General features: G+C 49.8%; 2 protein-coding genes across 10 annotated transcripts in view; one reads left to right on the top strand and one right to left on the bottom strand.

Moving 5' to 3' along the window:
* Nucleotides 1–10,743, top strand: part of LOC116418709 — an 11,898-nt gene extending 1,155 nt beyond the window's left edge. The window contains exons 2-5 of one of the 3 annotated variants that reach the window (XM_031935172.1): nt 4,013–4,125; nt 5,674–5,741; nt 6,271–6,375; nt 10,361–10,743. In XM_031935172.1, coding sequence (XP_031791032.1) covers nt 4,013–4,125; nt 5,674–5,741; nt 6,271–6,375; nt 10,361–10,385 — 311 coding nt within the window. In that variant the 3' untranslated portion in view covers nt 10,386–10,743. Of the gene's footprint in view, nt 1–3,989; nt 4,126–5,673; nt 5,742–6,270; nt 6,376–10,360 lie in introns of those variants that run through there. The other 2 variants (XM_031935171.1, XR_004228841.1) reach the window with 2 other exon arrangements.
* Nucleotides 3,936–11,566, bottom strand: GHRL (ghrelin and obestatin prepropeptide). Of its 7 annotated transcripts, XM_023218453.2 has the most exons (7): nt 11,461–11,566; nt 9,521–9,738; nt 8,987–9,269; nt 8,345–8,481; nt 8,031–8,138; nt 4,953–5,061; nt 4,015–4,166 (listed from the first exon to the last, which is right to left on the bottom strand). In XM_023218453.2, the coding sequence occupies exons 4-7, from the start codon at nt 8,450–8,452 to the stop codon at nt 4,147–4,149; spliced, it is 345 nt and encodes a 114-aa protein (XP_023074221.2). In that variant the 5' UTR covers nt 8,453–8,481; nt 8,987–9,269; nt 9,521–9,738; nt 11,461–11,566; the 3' UTR covers nt 4,015–4,146. The 7 variants fall into 7 exon arrangements, with proteins under 7 accessions (XP_023074224.2, XP_023074225.2, XP_023074219.3 ...); XM_023218456.3 differs by having other exon boundaries at nt 3,936–4,166; nt 8,031–8,135; nt 8,987–9,738; XM_023218457.3 differs by lacking the exon at nt 9,521–9,738 and having other exon boundaries at nt 3,936–4,166; nt 8,031–8,135.
* Between the last annotated feature and the right edge of the window lie 4,424 nt (nt 11,567–15,990).

The raw sequence follows: 15,990 nt of genomic DNA, 5'->3' as shown, positions 1-15,990 counted from the left end.
GGCTAATTTTTTTTTTTTGTATTTTTAGTAGAGACAGGGTTTCACCGTGTTAGCCAGGATGGTCTCGATCTCCTGACCTCGTGATTCACCCACCTCAGCTTCCCAAAGTGCTGGGATTACAGGTGTGAGCCATGGCATCCAGCCAAGAATTCTTAAAGTTCTACAGCCTTAGAGTGTTAAGTAATTTTACCGCCTGGGAACTCAGATGCACTGCCTCTTTCTAACCTATGTAGATACTTTCTTTTCTTTTTTTTTGTTTCCAGCACAAGGCTGTAGGAGGAAGAAAAATCTAGTCCCTGGGGGTGTTGATGAATCAGTTGGATGGTGGGCGTTGGACTGAATTCCTGATGCCTCTGGGTAAACTCTGGAGGAAATTCTGTTTCATTACTTGCACTCAGCCCCCCTATTTTGTACTAAGGTATTCTTGAATACAGGTGCACTGGCCAAAAAGTAAACTTACACATAAAAAGGAAGGCTCTCTCGCAAGAATACTGAACACCTTTGAAGTCTCTGTTGCTGCCTTGTCTTTTAGATACAATTTTTGATGATGTATCTTTGGCATCGTTCTGAACTTTGTCTCAGTTCGTTCACAGTCAAATGTGCAGTTGGCTTTCACTCAGTGATGGTCCTTGTGATTGTCTGTCCTTGACTTTTCTGGTGTTTCCATCTTTCTGTAGGAAACTTGGGACCGATACTCATCATTTGCTCTGAGCACCTTCATTTTGCTTCATTCATTTTTGTAAAGTAAGGGCGAATGGCCACCAGAATGTACAGTGATTGAAGAAGCAAACTCTGTCAAAGATGGTGATTAGTGGCCAGCCAGTCCCTCTCAGGGTCACTGTATTAAAAAGTGCTCATTTGCCAGTGACATCTTTTTTTGGTTTTGATTTTTTTTTTGAGACTGAGTGTCACTCTCTCGCCCAGGCTGGAATGCAGTGGCCTGATCTTGGCTCACTGCAACCTCCGTCTCCCAGGTTCAAGTGATTCTCCTGCCTCAGCCTCCTGAGTAGCTGGGATTACAGGCGCCCACCAGCATGCCTGGCTAATTTTTTTTTTTTTTTTTTATTTAATTTTAAGTAGTGATGAGGTTTTGCTGTGTTGGCCAGTTTGGCCTTGCACTCCTGATCTCAGGTGACCCACCCGCCTTGACCTCCCAAATGCCAGTGACATTTGAAAGTGGATTCAGATGAAGGTGGGTAGCTTAGTGGAGGCGTCTCAACTCTTCTATGTGCACTGTCTTAGGAGAATTTCTGAACACACACCTATAAGTGTATAAGAACTTAAATACATGTGCTGTTATGCTAATTATACACAAGGTAAAAGTTTTTTCACAAGGAGAATTTTTTTTCTCCAGCAAATAGCTCGCTCACCCTAGGGGTACCTACACCCCACTTTAGAGACGATCAGTTATAGTGGTATCATTAAACGATGCATGAAGGAGTCGGTTTAAGAAAGCTGATACAGGAACATGTTTGAAATAATACATTTTCTCAAAGGTGTCCTCTGACCATTTTCTTTGATAAATTATATTTCTGCCCATTGTTGACTTGAAATTGTCCTCACCCTGCTACCACGTTCACCCAGTGTACTCTGAAGAAAAATGAATGAAAATGGAAACCTCTCTCATCCTAGGCAGTGGAGCGAGGGAAGCCGCACTGGCTGAGAGGCCGTGGAGCCAGATGGAAAAGCAGCACCTGAGCCCTCTGACGATGGACGTGAGTTGGCCACGTACTTGCTGTGTGACTTTGGGAAAGTTAACTTAATTTCTCTGAGCTTTAGTTTTCTCCCTCATAAGTGGGCTTGCTGTGAAAATGAAGTGAAATCACATTAATCTGCATGAGTATTTAACATGGTGCCTGGTGCACATCAGGGGTGTGGCGGTAAGTGCCGGCTGCTCTAGTAATTGAATGCTTAGCTACGTGCCGGGCCCTGTGCCTAGCAGCTACGGCTCATGTGAGATCTCACGTTCAGTCTTGGCAGTAACTCAGCAAGGTAGGCATTTTACATGTGAGGAGCCTGAGAAATTCAGTCTTGGCCTGGATCATACAGCTGGTATCCAAATTCAGGTCCAAAACGAAAGCCCAGATCTTTGCACTACACCTTGTTGCCTGGCACAGGTGAGAGTGCCCAGTCCACGGTGGGGCGCAATATCTGTTTCTATTTGAATGACCCAGGCGAGCTAGTAATAATACTTGTGATTCCTTTGAGAGAGAAGTAAGTTCTTGTCTTTGGTGGGGGAAGCATCAGGTGACCAGCATTTGTTCAGAGCCCGGTACCCATGCTCTCCCAAGCCCAATCAGTGGGTGCTTTCTCAAAAAGAAACCAGCTCCTGACCACTTTGGCCATTTTGGGCCTTCGCTCCTCTTCTCTAGCTATTGATAAGAGGGCTGTGGGCAGTTAGTGATAACCAAGGTTGTATCCTAACTAAGTGACAGAGCTGAGATGGTTACGTTCCAGGACAAGTGTGTTGATCTCTGTACCCACTTGTGCCAGGTGCCTGGGGAGGTAGGGGCATGGCTGTCGGGGTGGGGGGGGTTAGTGGGGGGCCTGCAGTGTGCTGTGACACCTGAGAAGGGGCTTCTTTTTTTTTTTTTTTAATCCCCACATCTTTATACCCATGGCCTAACCAATGTAAGTGAATTTCTATCAATCAACAAGTCATATTTTAAAATTGAACTTTTGTTTACAGATACTTGTAGATTCACATGGAATTGTAAGAAGCCATTTCCCATTAGCCATTTACTAAGTAGCCTGGGGATCTTGTTAAAATGCAGATCCTGATAGATTAGGGCTGGGGTGCTGCCCAAGATTCTGCATTTCTAAGAAGTTCCCGGATGACGGTGGTGTTCACAGACCACAGCTCCTATGTGAGGGAGAGCAGTTGGGTTTCTGTCTGTCTGCCGCACCTGATCAGTGGTTAGTGCCTGAGTGTGGGGCGGCCAGAATTTTACTTGAGGAGACACTCGGCTCCTAGCACCCTCTGTGGTGCGGGTTTCCCAGAGTGCGGGCATTACCCCAGCTGTCTCTGCAGACAGCTTCCTGCATGCTTCTTACAAGTGCTCAGATGGCTGAGTTGGCAAGTGGGCGGTGCTGCTCTTTGGGGCCGCCTTGTTCTTTGCCTTTCCCTCCCTTTAGTGATGTGTCCCATCCGTTGCCCACACTCAGTCCACACGTTTAGGCTAAGGTGGGCGTGACTGAGTGGCCTTTCCCCGGGAAGACCAGTGTCGTAACTGGAATTAAGTTGTTGAACATAAGAGTCAAGGCTCATGTCTGCTGTAAGCTGGAGTTGAGGGAATGTTTGGGGATCCCACCAGGTATCAGTAAGGGAACCACGGTGACAGCCAGCCTTGCCCACATGAGGCATCTGCTTTGTCAGTAGTGGCCTTCTCAGTAGTGGAGAAGGGAGGAAGGAGAACGCAGCTCTTTCAGCGCTGTCTAGCAGTGCCCAAGAGCCGCTGGGCACCTCACTTAACGTCTAACTTCAAATTCATTCTTGGGCATTCCTGTCTTCCTCTCCGATCTTGAATGGATGTTGGCTCCGATAATGTCATCCTGAAGTTTCTTTGTCCACACAGGCCTGGCTGGTTGTTAATAAGCTGTTAGTGCAGCCTTGCACTCAGGAAGCCCTGATGTGTAAAGGAACTGTGTCTTTGTTCTTCCTCTCTTCCCTTTCTCTTAGTCCCACTTTCTCTCTCCTCTCTCTTCCTCTCCCTCCTCGTTTTCTCCCTCCCTCCTCCTCTTCCCCTTTCCCTCCTGCTCTCCCCCTTTGTCTCCTCCTCTAAGAAACCCAGTCTTAATTCCGTACAATGCGTGCACATACAGTAGCTTCTTTGCTTGAGTGAGCTGGTGTGGTTAGGTTTTCTAAGCATGCACACTGGCCTTACTACTTGTCCTTTTATTCCCTTCCCACAGACCGTAGACCAATAATTATTTTCATTTTTATTATTTTGATTTTTTTAAAGTGAAATGTTAACTTTTCCTCTTTGAAATAAATTCCCATTTGGAACATCAGCCTACAGTTTGAACATTTATTCACCTCCTGAGCTTGTACAACAGTCGTGGGAGTTGCGGCAGAAGCAAGTGAAAGGCCAGATGAGCGCTTCTAGGCTTGGGAGGAAGAGAGAGGTGAGTGAGGCTTGTGGGCAATCACTTGTCAGCTGGGGCCTCTGGAAAGGAAGAGGTTGAGTCAGAATGCTGGGCGTACTGTCCTGCTAGTGTTTTTCTTCTATGGTGACATTGCAGGTGGGATGTAATGGTGGGGGTTGCGGGAAAGCACTGGCCTTGGAGTCAGACTGTTGTGCCCTGGGTAAGTCACCTCAAAGCTGAGTCTTGGTTTCCTCGTTTGCACAGCGGGGTGAATGCTACCCCTGCTGTTCCCCAGGGGTGAAGGGTCACTGCCTTGGTGACGACAGTGCTTTGCAGATGTGCAGGTGTTTTCTGCCACCTCAATCAGTCGGGCGGTTTCTTTTTTTCTTTTACAAGAAGAGGGGATTCAAAGCAAACCCTTTGCTTAACTCAGGAAGCTCTAATATTTGAAGGCACTGCTTAACAGCCTGCAGAACCTGTTCTGAGTACTACTTTGGCGCCAATTCCTTTTTGTTTGTGGAGTAAAATTACGCAGTGAAGATGGTGTAACACCAAATAATTGTAGACTCCCGCAATAGGTAAAATAGCTCCATTTTACAGTTAAGGAAGCTGAGATTCAGCTGAGGCCCCAAAGCTAGCTAATGTACTAGTTCTTAGAACATTCTTTGAACACAAAGACTATGATGAACTCCCCTCTGAGCCACTCACAAATACTGGCCAACCACTCTCCTGCAGATCTTTGGGAAAGGGAAATTAGAAGTTCTTTTGGAGAGGCGGAGATTGGGGAAAACTCTCGTCACCCACAGAGTGAACTCCCACGTGGGGCTGCAAGGAAATCAAGCAGCCCTGGTCCAGGCAGGACTCACCTTTGGCCTCTTCCCAGAGGATGTCCTGAAGAAACTTCCCCAGGGCCTGGCTGTGCTGCTGGTACTGAACCCCTGACAGCTTGATTCCAACATCAAAGGGGGCGTTGAACTAGGAGGCAGGGCAGGGAGGACCCAGGAGATGTCAGAGGTCATGCCCATCCCCATCCCAAAGGGGGCTCTGGGCTGTCTGCTCTCTCCTCAGGAGTGGAGAGGGAGAATGGCCTTTGGGCCCCAGCAGGGACTGCCAAGTGACACCTCAGCCAGATTCTCTTCCTTTCTCAGGGCCACAGCTCACCTTCCCATTCACCATCTGTCAGACACTTACTTACCTTGCGGTCTCATGCCTCCCAGCCTTAGCCTCTAGGGGGATTGCTGATAAAAGCTGTGGTGGCCCCTGGTATGAGACTTTTTTCTCCTTTGCAGTTTTGAAGACAAACGGTTGAGTCACCAATGGCAGCATTTCGGGCCCTGGCAGGGGGGTCTGCCCGGCATTCTCAGCACTGGCCTACTGGCCTTCTATTCCTTCCCTGCCCCCAGCTCTTTCTGCTTTCCCTCTTGTCTGTTTCTTCTCCTTTTTTTTTCCTTCCCTAGGTATTTTTTCCTCTCATATGCATAACCCTTTCTTTGATGCCTGGAAAATCAAAAGGAAGCTGATGTTTTCCTAGAAGGAGGCTCTGAACCAAGTCCTCCTTTCTGTGCCTCCATTTCTCCCCCTCTACAGGGAGAGCTCCCCATCTCTCCCGTTTTCCAGGCGTTCCTGAGATGTTTTTCTGGAGCTCAAAGCTTTAAGTGGGAAGGAACTCTGCTGCAGCCACATGGCTGACTTTCCTTGGGAGCTCAGATTGCCTCTCTTTGCCAGTGGCTGCATTGGTGCCAGTGGCTGCATTGGTGCCTGGCCATGTTGGGCGCTGTCTTATCTTGAATCAGGGAAGGATCTTAGTGCTGGGTCATTTGGTCCTCACAGTAGAAGCCCAAGCACAGTTGGAGGCCAAGGACTAGGATGCAGGACTTTTAAACCCACCTGGCCCTGAAAACCGCTTTAGTCCCATTCCCTTTCTCTGCGTCAGGCCAGGCATCCTCAGGGCCTCCCTGTGGGGTAGGCACTACCACTGTACCCGTTTTACAGGTGTGGACACAGGCGCAGAGAAACTATTAACCAACCAATAATGTGTTCCCTTTTTGAAATCTCCCTCCCCTTAACTCCACCATGAAGATGGACCCAGTGGGGAATGACATGATTGATTTTTTTTTTTTTGGTAAGGAAAGTTGGGGCCTTCCATTCCCTCCGGTAAATACTCATTTTTCTTCCACTGCTGAGGCAAATGCAGGGTGGCCCATCACCTGGCAGACATCTTAGTGAACAGGAGCAGCGGTCTGGGAGACTGCTGGGCTGGCCTAACACCTGGCGCTGTGGTACAGGCAAGTGAGAGGTGTCATGGTGCTGGCTGGTGGTGGGGGCCAGCTTCCCTCTTGGCCTCAGTGGCCCATCTGTTCAATGGGAGTGGGACTTGGTCTCCAAAGTCTTCTACTCTGAAACTTGATTTTGGGAGGGAAACGTTTGTGGGGAGGTAGAGGGGCCTGAGATGAGAGAGGTGGGTGGGACACTAGGTTGTGAGGGGTTTGGTAGTGGGGCACTCCCGGGCTCTGCAGCCGCTCCTCTTCTGGCAGCACCAACACCCCCCAGGTGTTTGACTTCTGGTTCCAGCCAAGGCAGCGTGGGTCACATGCTCTGAGTCTGGCTTTCACAGAAACTGCAACGTTCCCGCTGTACCAACCCCACCTTGCATCATCAGCCACCAAGACCTCTTTCTCATCTGGGCTAATGTGCAGCTCCTCTGGCTGGGATGACCATGTGTGGAGCTGGCCGTCTCACCAGCAAAATATCCTGGTTTTGGCATAAGGATATGCAGCTCTTTCAAATGGGAATCTAGTGTATCCTATCATGTAGAGGAAAGGTCTGAACACCACTAGGCACTGGTGAGGATGAGAGCGAGCAGGGGCTGGGGGAGCTTCCGACGGCTTTATTCCTCGACTGGAGAAGAGTATGGTGAACAGGCAGGCAGAGGCCAAGGCGGGCACATTTCACTCCTTCTCTGGAAGGAAGAGGCCTCCCCGGGGCCACTGTGCGCTGTCTCTGTTCATCAGAGCAATGCGGAGGAAGAGGGCTTGGGGACTGGAATCAGCCCTGACCTTGCGTTGCATCTCTGCCACACTCCGCTGTGGTACGTTGGGCAAGTGAGTTCCCCTCTGAACCGTTCCTCGGCTCTAAAGTGGGAATAATGCCAGCCCTGCTTACCTCACAGCTTGTCGTAGGGAGGAGGTGGGGCGGTTAGAGGTGAAGCTGGTATCCTCCGGCACAGTGTTTAATAACTGCCATTATTAAGTGCTACCTTGGGGGAATCCTGCCTTAGCCGTGAAATGGTGTCACTAACCAAATGCTTAGAAGAAACCATTCCCTGAACCTCAGCCACAGGAAGTTTATGTAGACAACCCCGTAAAATCCTTTACTCCCTCCTCCTCTCCATCTCTGGGTTGTCTTAACTTTCTCCTTGCCCCCCACACGATTTGTCAGAGCAAATCGTCCAGACCTGCCCTCCTTGCCTCCAGGTGAGGTGAGTGAGTGCTGGAGCCTGGGCTGGCGCCGGCTCTCCCATCCAGGGTGCTATTTCAAAGCACTCCATCCCCCAGTTCAGGCCCTAGAAGCCCCTGAGTAAAACACGGTTTTCTGCAGAGAAACATCTTCAGTCTGAGCCTGCCGTTTATTTCTGGGTGTCTTTGCCTCTGGGCACTGTATTTTCTGTCCCCTTTGAGTTACCTGGAGGCTCTGGCACCCTCTCTCCCCTGCCCAGTCTCCCTCCATCCCTATTCTGTTGTAGCAAAGTTACTTCTCCCAGATGTTTTTCTCTTAATGGGCAAAGACCTCACAGAGCCCAGGGCAGAGCTCAGCTCCTGTGATACTGGTTTTATAGTTCTGGGGAGCTTGTAGTTGGGGCCCTGTTCACTGCCACCTGTCCCTGCCCTCCCTCTCCCGACCCCACCCTCGCCGCCACAGAAACATAAAACTGCAGAGGTACCAACCTGGATTTCCAGTTCATCCTCTGCCTGATCTCCATCTTCCGGGCGGAGCCAGCCTCCTAGAGCTCGGGGCTGCAGCTTGGCTGGTGGCTTCTTGGACTCTTTTCTCTGCTGGAAGGGGGAAATAGTCTCTTTAGGACCCCAAGCCCCCATGTCCTTCCAGAAAGAGTGAGGTCAGACCCAGTCCTTTGTGCTCTGGGAGAAGGCCGAAGCCCAGAGATTGCACCGCTGCTCTAGGTCACAGAACTGGTTGCTAAGTGGCAGGGCCGGAACAGGAGACCCTAGTCGGCATGTGGGGCTCTGTGGGAAGCTCTCACCTGGACTCTCTGGTGGTCAGGGCTCAGGAAGCTGGAGCCTGCCATGGCCAAGTCCAGCCAGAGCAAGCCGAGGAGCAGGAGGCTGCAGACATTCCCTGGGGAGGGCATGGCCTCAGCTGGGTTGCAGACAGGTGGACCTGGGGGAGAGAGGGTCTCCAGGCAGCCGCCTCCCCTTCTCATGTGCCTCTGAGCTAGCTCAGGTAGGAGCCCAGCAAATGGCGTGAGGGGGCTTCACTATCTGGGGTCCTGACTGCTGTGTAGACAGGACCCCCCTCCACCTCCCAAGGTAGAAGAGAATGGATGTGTGTTCTCTTCTCCAAGGCTGTTCAGGGCAGAATGCCTGCAGCAAGACTCGATAGGGGGCTGGGGGTCCTCCCCAGTGCCTTTTGTCCCTCACTCCTTCTCATGAGGAGTGAGGAAGCTGAACCAGCAAGGGCCCCAGGGGACTTAGTGGGGAGGGGGATTAGAGGCAGCTCCTAAACGAAGCCTTGTCTCTGAGCAGCCAGACAGACTCAGATTGTCCAACATCCCCTGTGTTTAGAGGGGACTCCTGAGGCCCAGAGAAGTTAAATGAACGGGCAGCAGTCACGGGCAATAAACCTGTCAGCAAACATGCACGCAGAGAGTGGAGAGAGAGCCTACCTGCAATTCCTGGCGGAGGTGGTGCCTGGTGGCTGTCGGGTCCTTATATAGGAAGGCTGGTGTTTGTTTTAAACCAGCAACCCCATCTCAGAGGTGGCCTAGCTTCCGTGGGGCTGATGTACAATGTACATTCCTTGGGAACTAAAAATGTTCATGTCCTCTGGGTAGAAGTCAACAGTGGAGGTCAGATGCCCTGCGGGATTGCTGGGTTGGCGAGGGGTGAAGCATGTGCTCCAGCTGTCCCTGAACACAGGGTGGCAGGGTGCCCCAAGTGGGCATGGCCCTGGTGGAGGAGGGAGGGAGGAGAGTGGCTCTGGGGTCTGGGTGCGGCTTTGTTGCTGTGTGACCTTAGCTTACTCGCCCTTTCTCCCTGTGTAAAATGAGGCTGTCGTCACTAGGAGAGCTCTGAGATCTCCCCAGTCTGGCGCCCCGTTGTTTCCCATGTGCTGTTGCTGCTCTGGCCTCTGTGAGCCCTGGGAGCCCGCGGGGAGCCAGGCTGGTGATCCTACACCTTCCCGAGGAGGAGAGTCCTACCTTCGGGTTGAGCAGACTGCTCCTGATCATCTTCTCCAGACAGCGGGTGTGGGGATAACTTCAGCCAGTGGCTGCGCTTCCGTCCTTTCTGCCAGGTGCTGTGACATGACTGCCTGGCCTGGCGTTTTTTCTCATGGGAGTTTGCCTTGCCTTGCCTTCCCCCAGCAGCTTTGGTCCCTTTTAGCGGATGCCTCTTCTGAGAGGGAAGTGCATTGGACCTGGAGGTGGAAGATCTGCGCTTAGCGCTTAGCACAGGGCTGGCTCCTCCCTCGTCGACTGGCCTTAGGCAGACCACAGATAATTCCCCTTACCCAGAGTCTTTGAGGGTGAAATGAGGCGATGGGGGGAAAGGTGGCTTCTAACCTGTAAAACACCCTGCAGATGACAGCGGTGTCATACCAGGCCCGTAGGACTTCCCAGCACAGGCCGAGGCCACTGCCTCATTTCCCTTGGTCCCAGGAATTTCTTCCCTTCTCGGGTGCTTCATCCAACTGGTCCCTGGCAGGAACCCCTAAGGGCCAATGAGTTGTCTGCAGAGAAGTTCTAGCAGTTCAGGAGAGGAGCTCACCTTAGGCTGGGGCTTGCCGCGGGGATGTTAGCAAAGGCTCCAGGAAAGAGGCCTGTGGGGAACTTGGGGCAGGGCTTTGAAGGCAGGGCTTTGCGACAAGCAGAGGGGAGGTGAAGGTGTGGGTAGGGTATGTCAGTGCAGCAAGGAGAAGGCTGGATGGCTTGGAGGAGGATGGCGATGGGGTCATAACAAAAACATTAGAAGGTGGTTTGGGGCCAGGTGATGGATGCCTTGGGAGCTGCTAGCCCAGTAAGTTTGGGCTCTTTTTGCAGGAGGGCAGCCACCGAGGATTCTTGAGGAGAGAGACCATAGTATGAATGAAAGAGTTGGAAAGACGAATTTAAGGCACTGGAGGCTGAATCCTTTATTTTGCTAGAAGAAAAACTGAATGCCAGAAGGGCCGCACTTTGCCCAAAGCTATACAGCCATCAGGGGCAATGCTGGGACTCTCCCATGGATCTCTTGGCTCCTAATACAGTGCTCTTTCTGATATGCCATCTGGCTCCGTAATGAACGTGGTGTTCCAGGAAAATCAGTCTGCGCTGAACAGGATGGAATTGGGGCAGGATGTCCAGTGAGGAGGACATTTAGGCAGCAGAGCAAATGATTGCCAAATGACCACCTATCCTACTTAAAAGATCAACCTCGGGGTGGATTGGAGCTTTCTTTTTTTCTTTTTTCTTTTTTTTTTGAGATGGAGTCTCGCTCTGTTGCCCAGGCTGGAGTGCAGTGGCGCAATCTTGGCTTACTGCAAGCTCCGCCTCCTGGGTTCACGCCATTCTCCTGCCTCAGCCTCCCAAGTAGCTGGGACTATAGGCGCCCGCCACCACGCCTGGCTCATTTTTTGTATTTTTAGTAGAGATAGGGTTTCACCATGTTAGCCAGGATGGTCTCGATCTCCTGACCTCGTGATCCACCCGCCTCGGCCTCCCAAAGTGCCGGGATTACAGATGTGAGCCACCGCGCCCGGCCTGGATTGGAGCTTTCTAGAGTCTCTTGGGACAGCAGAAGCACAGACCGGGTTGGACTGTATCTTTAAGTGGGACATGAGGGACAAAGTACCTCCTGTTGGTAAACATCTCACCACCAGCCCACTGTGGTGGCTAAAATCCCACCTTTAGTCCCAGCAACATGTGAGCATGTCACCAGGAGGTCTTCACAGACCTGTCTGCCACCTGAGTGTAGACATCTTTTGGTCCTGGAGCCCAGAGAGGCTGAATGTGGAGAGGGTAGAGAGAGGCCTGTAGTCCTCAGGGAAGACTTGCAGCTTTTTCAGAGCCACCAACTCCATTAAAAAAAAAAAAAATTTCCAAACAGAAAAACCCTAACTATGGTGACCAGGTACCTCCTGAGACATGAAGCTTCCACTTACCTGGACCCTGGAGGCCTCTCCAGGCAGACCTGCCAGTGTTGATCCTAGATAAGACCACCAGCAAGTAAACACCCACTGCGCAAAGCTGTGTTATCTTTGGGGAACTGAAATGTCCCCTGGGAGTTGGAAACTCCCCTAGCCACATACCACAGAGTCGAGGAAGGAACAGCTGATGGACAGAAGAACCATGGCGGGAGGAGGCACCCGGAAGCTACCTCACGGTCCTCTTAGTTACGGAATGGAGGAGAGATGCTGGCCGGAGGACACAGCAAATCTGAACGAGAGGAGCTTGGAGGAAGCCCGAGTGACCTGGAGGGGACTGACTGATCTTCCTCATTCTTTCCAAGTGTGAATAATAACCAAGCCCAGTTTGTCAACTCCTTGAGGGTGAGGACGAAGCCCTGTCCTCCTTTTTGGAACTTGGTGGGGGCTCAGGAAGCAGGTTCTGTCCTGTTGGTGGCTTTCCTTTCCGTTGTAGGTCTCTTGAGGGCCTGCCTTCATGAAGGCACATGATTGACTCATCATTTGTGAATTGATTGCTATATGTAAAGGGCATCTGAGACCAAATTATCTTCATATACTTTTCATTGTAATTTTATTTGTACTGATAATTAGTTGGTTTAGCAAGCTCTTTTTTCATAGATTTGGCTAAACTTCAGTGTGAAAGAGGCAAATTCTGGGGTTCTAGAAAGAGATTTTATTCTTTGATATAGGGCCGTTTGGTGGGGTTTCTTTTTGGCCTAGTTGTAGTTTCCATAATTTCTAGATTCACATTTTCCAGTAGACATATACAGGCATACCTCGGAGGCATTACAGCTTTGGTTCCAGACCACAATGAAGTGAGTCACACGAATTTTGTTGGTTTCCCCGTGAATATAAAACTTATGCTGATACCATACTATAGTCTAAGTGTGCAACAGCATATGTCTAAATGAATATACATATATATTTTTTTGAGACAGGGTCTTGCTCTGTCACCCAGGCTGGAGTGCAGTAGCACTATCACGGCACACTGCAGCCTCCACCTCCCTGGACTCAGATGATCCTCCCACCTCAGCCTCTCAAGTAGCTGGGACTACAGGTGCACATCACCACACCTGGTTAATTTTTGTATTTTTTGTAGAGACAGAGTCTTGACACGTTGCCCAGGCTGGTCTTGAACTCCTGGCTTAAGTGATCTGCCGGACTTTGCGTCCCAAAGCGCTGGGATTACAGATGTGTAGTCTTTGAAATCCAGTGTGTGTTCTTACAGTGCATTTCAGTTTGGAGTAGCCATGTTTCCAATACTCAGCAGCCACATGGGGCTCATTCTAGGTAGGTGGCCATCGCTCTGAAATCCTCCGTAACCTTAGCCACGCTCTCTCATCCCTCCTCTTCGCCAAGCTCTGCCTCTCTCACTGGGGCTTCCCTAGCTTCTGGCCATCTTGGGGCCAAAGCTCTAACACTTTGCCTCTCTTGTGTCTTCAATCTGTTCCCCTCCAATGGCTTCTGATTTCTGCCTTAAAATACACCCAGGTTCCTAATCCTGAAAATGTCTGTTGTGCACCGATCCCACCCTCCCCTCATGTTACCATCTCCATTTCCTTTCCCTTTCCTTGTGTCTTCTTCGTTACTGTGTCCTGGCCCCTCAAAACTCGAACTTGACTCTCATCCCCACCGCTGTACTGAAACTGTTCTCTCAGCGTTGCTGGTTATCCAGACTTTTAGTCTTTGGACTGCCAAGAACCATAGGACCTCAGGATGGGATGTGGCCTGGAGGGCCATCTAATCTCAATTTCCAGATACAGACCTGTGTTGGGTTGTGTTGGATTCATGAGGAAAGCTTCATAAGTTTTATGCATGTTTATAAGACTCCATCCTTGGATTCTGATCCAGTAACTCTGGCGTGGGGGCCCCAGAATCTGTTTCAAGTATCTCAGGTAATTTTAATTATAAATTACCAAGTATCCCAGGTAAATTTTGATTATAAATGCTTGCTTCCAGCAGAAAATCTAAACATATGGAAGATGAAATCTTTCTCTCTGAATACCCCAATTCAGTTTCCACTAATGTGAATATCTTTTTTTTTTTTTTTTTTTTGAGACGGAGTCTCGCTCTGTGGCCCAGGCTGGAGTGCAGTGGCCAGATCTCAGCTCACTGCAAGCTCCGCCTCCTGGGTTTACTCCATTCTCCTGCCTCAGCCTCCCGAGTAGCTGGGATTACAGGCGCCCGCCACCTCTCCCGGCTAGTTTTTTGTATTTTTTTAGTAGAGACGGGGTTTCACCGTGTTAGCCAGGATGGTCTCGATCTCCTGACCTCGTGATCCGCCCATCTCGGCCTCCCAAAGTGCTGGGATTACAGGCTTGAGCCACCGCGCCCGGCCTAATGTGAATATCTTATATAACCATAGTACATTTATCAAAATTAAAACACCAATGTTAGCACATTACTGTTAATCTCCAGACTATTTGTAAGTCACCGGTTTTTCCATTGTGCCATCTGTTCTTCCTTTTCTTTCCCTTGTCATAACCACTTTTAGAGGGTTTTGAATGGTATCATTTTGTCTTCACCGTCAGCTTATTACTATACTGTGCTGTTGTATTCTTTGAGTGGTTGCTCTAGGATTTACAAATATGACTTCAGTATATTGCAGAATACCTTCAACAACTACAATATCCTTTCACAGATAGTGTAAGAACTGTAGCACAGAATGCTTTCATTTCCCCACTTCTATTCTTTGTGATATTATTGTCACACGTTTTATTTTTACATAAGCTATGAGCCCCACAATGCATGTGAAATAGCCAATGTTTTTAGAGAGACTAAAGAAATTAAAAAGTCTTATGAACTCAGGTATTTACTATCGTGTTGCTCCTTATTCCTTAGTGCAGATCCATTTTTCTTTTCTTTTTTATTTGAGACAGGGTCTCACTGTGTCACCTGGGGTGGAGTGCAGTGGTGTGATCTCAACTCAGTGCAGCCTCCGCCTTCTGGGCTCAACTGATCCTCCCACCTCAGCCTGTAAGGGGATATCTGTAAAGGGATATTGGAGTTGTTGAAGGTATTTGCAATATGTTGAAGTCATATTTGTTTGTTTGTTTGTTTGTTTTGAGATGGAGTTTTGCTCTGTTGTCCAGGTTGGAGTGCAGTGGCGTGATCTTGGCTCACTGCAACCTCTACCTCCTGGGTTCAAGCAATTCTCCTGCCTCAGCCTCCCGAGTAGCTGGGACTACAGGCATGCGCGACCACACTCAGCTAATTTTTGTATTTTTAGTAGAGATGGGGTTTTGCCATGTTCTCCAGGCTGGTCTTAAACTGACCTCAAGTAATCCACCTGCCTAGGTCTCCCAAAGTGCTGGGATCACAGGCGTGAGCCACCGTGCTGGGCCTGAAGTCATATTTGTAAACCCTAATTTTTGTATTTTTTTGTAGAGACAGGGTCTCACCATGTTGGTCAGGCTCGTCTCATACTCCTGGGCTCAAGCAATCCTGTTGCCTCAGCATCCCAAAGTGCTGGGATTACAGGTGTGAGCCACTGCGCCCAGCCCGTTTTTCCTTCGGCCTGAAGGAAACTTCTTTGACATTTCTTGTATTGGCAGCTCTGCTGGTGATTAATTCTTTCAGCTTTTATTTGAAAGAGTCTGTTGTAAAAAAATATGTATTTTCACTAGGTATAGCATTTGAGACTGACGGGTTTTTTTTTTTTTTAATTGTTTCAGTACTTTAAAGATGTTAATTTTCTTATGGTTTGCCTACTTTCTGATGTTCCTTTGCTTTTTTGAGACAGAGTCTTGCTCTGTCGCCCAGGCTGGGGTGCAGTGGCACAATTTCGGCTCACTGCAACCTCTGCCTCCCAGGTTTAAGCGGTTCTCCTGCCTCAGCCTCCTGAGTAGCTGGGATTACAGGCGCCCGCCACTGCTCCTGGCTAATTTTAGTAGGGATGGAGTTTCACCATCTTGGTCAGGCTGGTCTCGGACTCCTGACCTCGTGATCCACCCGCCTCAGCCTTCCAAAGTGTTGGGATTATAGGCGTGAGCCACCGTGCCTGGCCTGCTGCCACTCTTATATTTGTTGTTCTGTGTGGAATGTCTCTTTTTTTCTGGTTGCTGGAAACATGGGCTATTCCCATCCCTATATGAGCTCCAGCTGCTTGGTCTATTGGTTTCACCCTTCATATATGAAGGTTAGTACTTGGCCAAAGACTCCAGGAGACCCTTCAGCTCTCAGGAGCTTGCTCTGTGCAGCTTCCTCCTCTCGTCCTCCTCTGCCTTCAATTCTGCCTTGGTCTTTTTTGTTTGTTTGTTTTTTGAGTTGGAACCTTGCTCTTTCGCCCAGGCCAGAGTGCTCTCTGCAACCTCCGCCTCCCTGATTCAAGCAATTCTCCTGCCTCAGCCTCCTGAGTAACTGAGATTACAGGGGTGCACCACCACGCCCGGCCAGGTTTTGTATTTTTAGTAGAGACAGGGTTTCACCATGTTAGCCAGGCTGGTCTCGAACTCTTGACCTCAGGTGATCTGCCCGCCTCGGCCTCCCAAAGTGCTGGGATTACAA

This window comes from Piliocolobus tephrosceles, chromosome 2 (assembly GCF_002776525.5).
Source record: "Piliocolobus tephrosceles isolate RC106 chromosome 2, ASM277652v3, whole genome shotgun sequence".
Taxonomy (NCBI): domain Eukaryota; kingdom Metazoa; phylum Chordata; class Mammalia; order Primates; family Cercopithecidae; genus Piliocolobus; species Piliocolobus tephrosceles.
This window is presented reverse-complemented; position numbering and strand designations above follow the sequence as displayed.

Bases quoted from the DNA above. Each gene is read 5' to 3' on its own strand.
- GHRL (XM_023218452.2), bottom strand. From the start codon at position 8,452: ATGCCCTCCCCAGGGAATGTCTGCAGCCTCCTGCTCCTCGGCTTGCTC. The intron at 8,139-8,344 runs GTGAGAGCTTCC...TCCCCCTTCCAG, and splicing joins CTGACCACCAGAGAGTCCAG to CAGAGAAAAGAGTCCAAGAA. The intron at 5,062-8,030 runs GTTGGTACCTCT...CCTGCCTCCTAG, and splicing joins AGGATGAACTGGAAATCCAG to TTCAACGCCCCCTTTGATGT.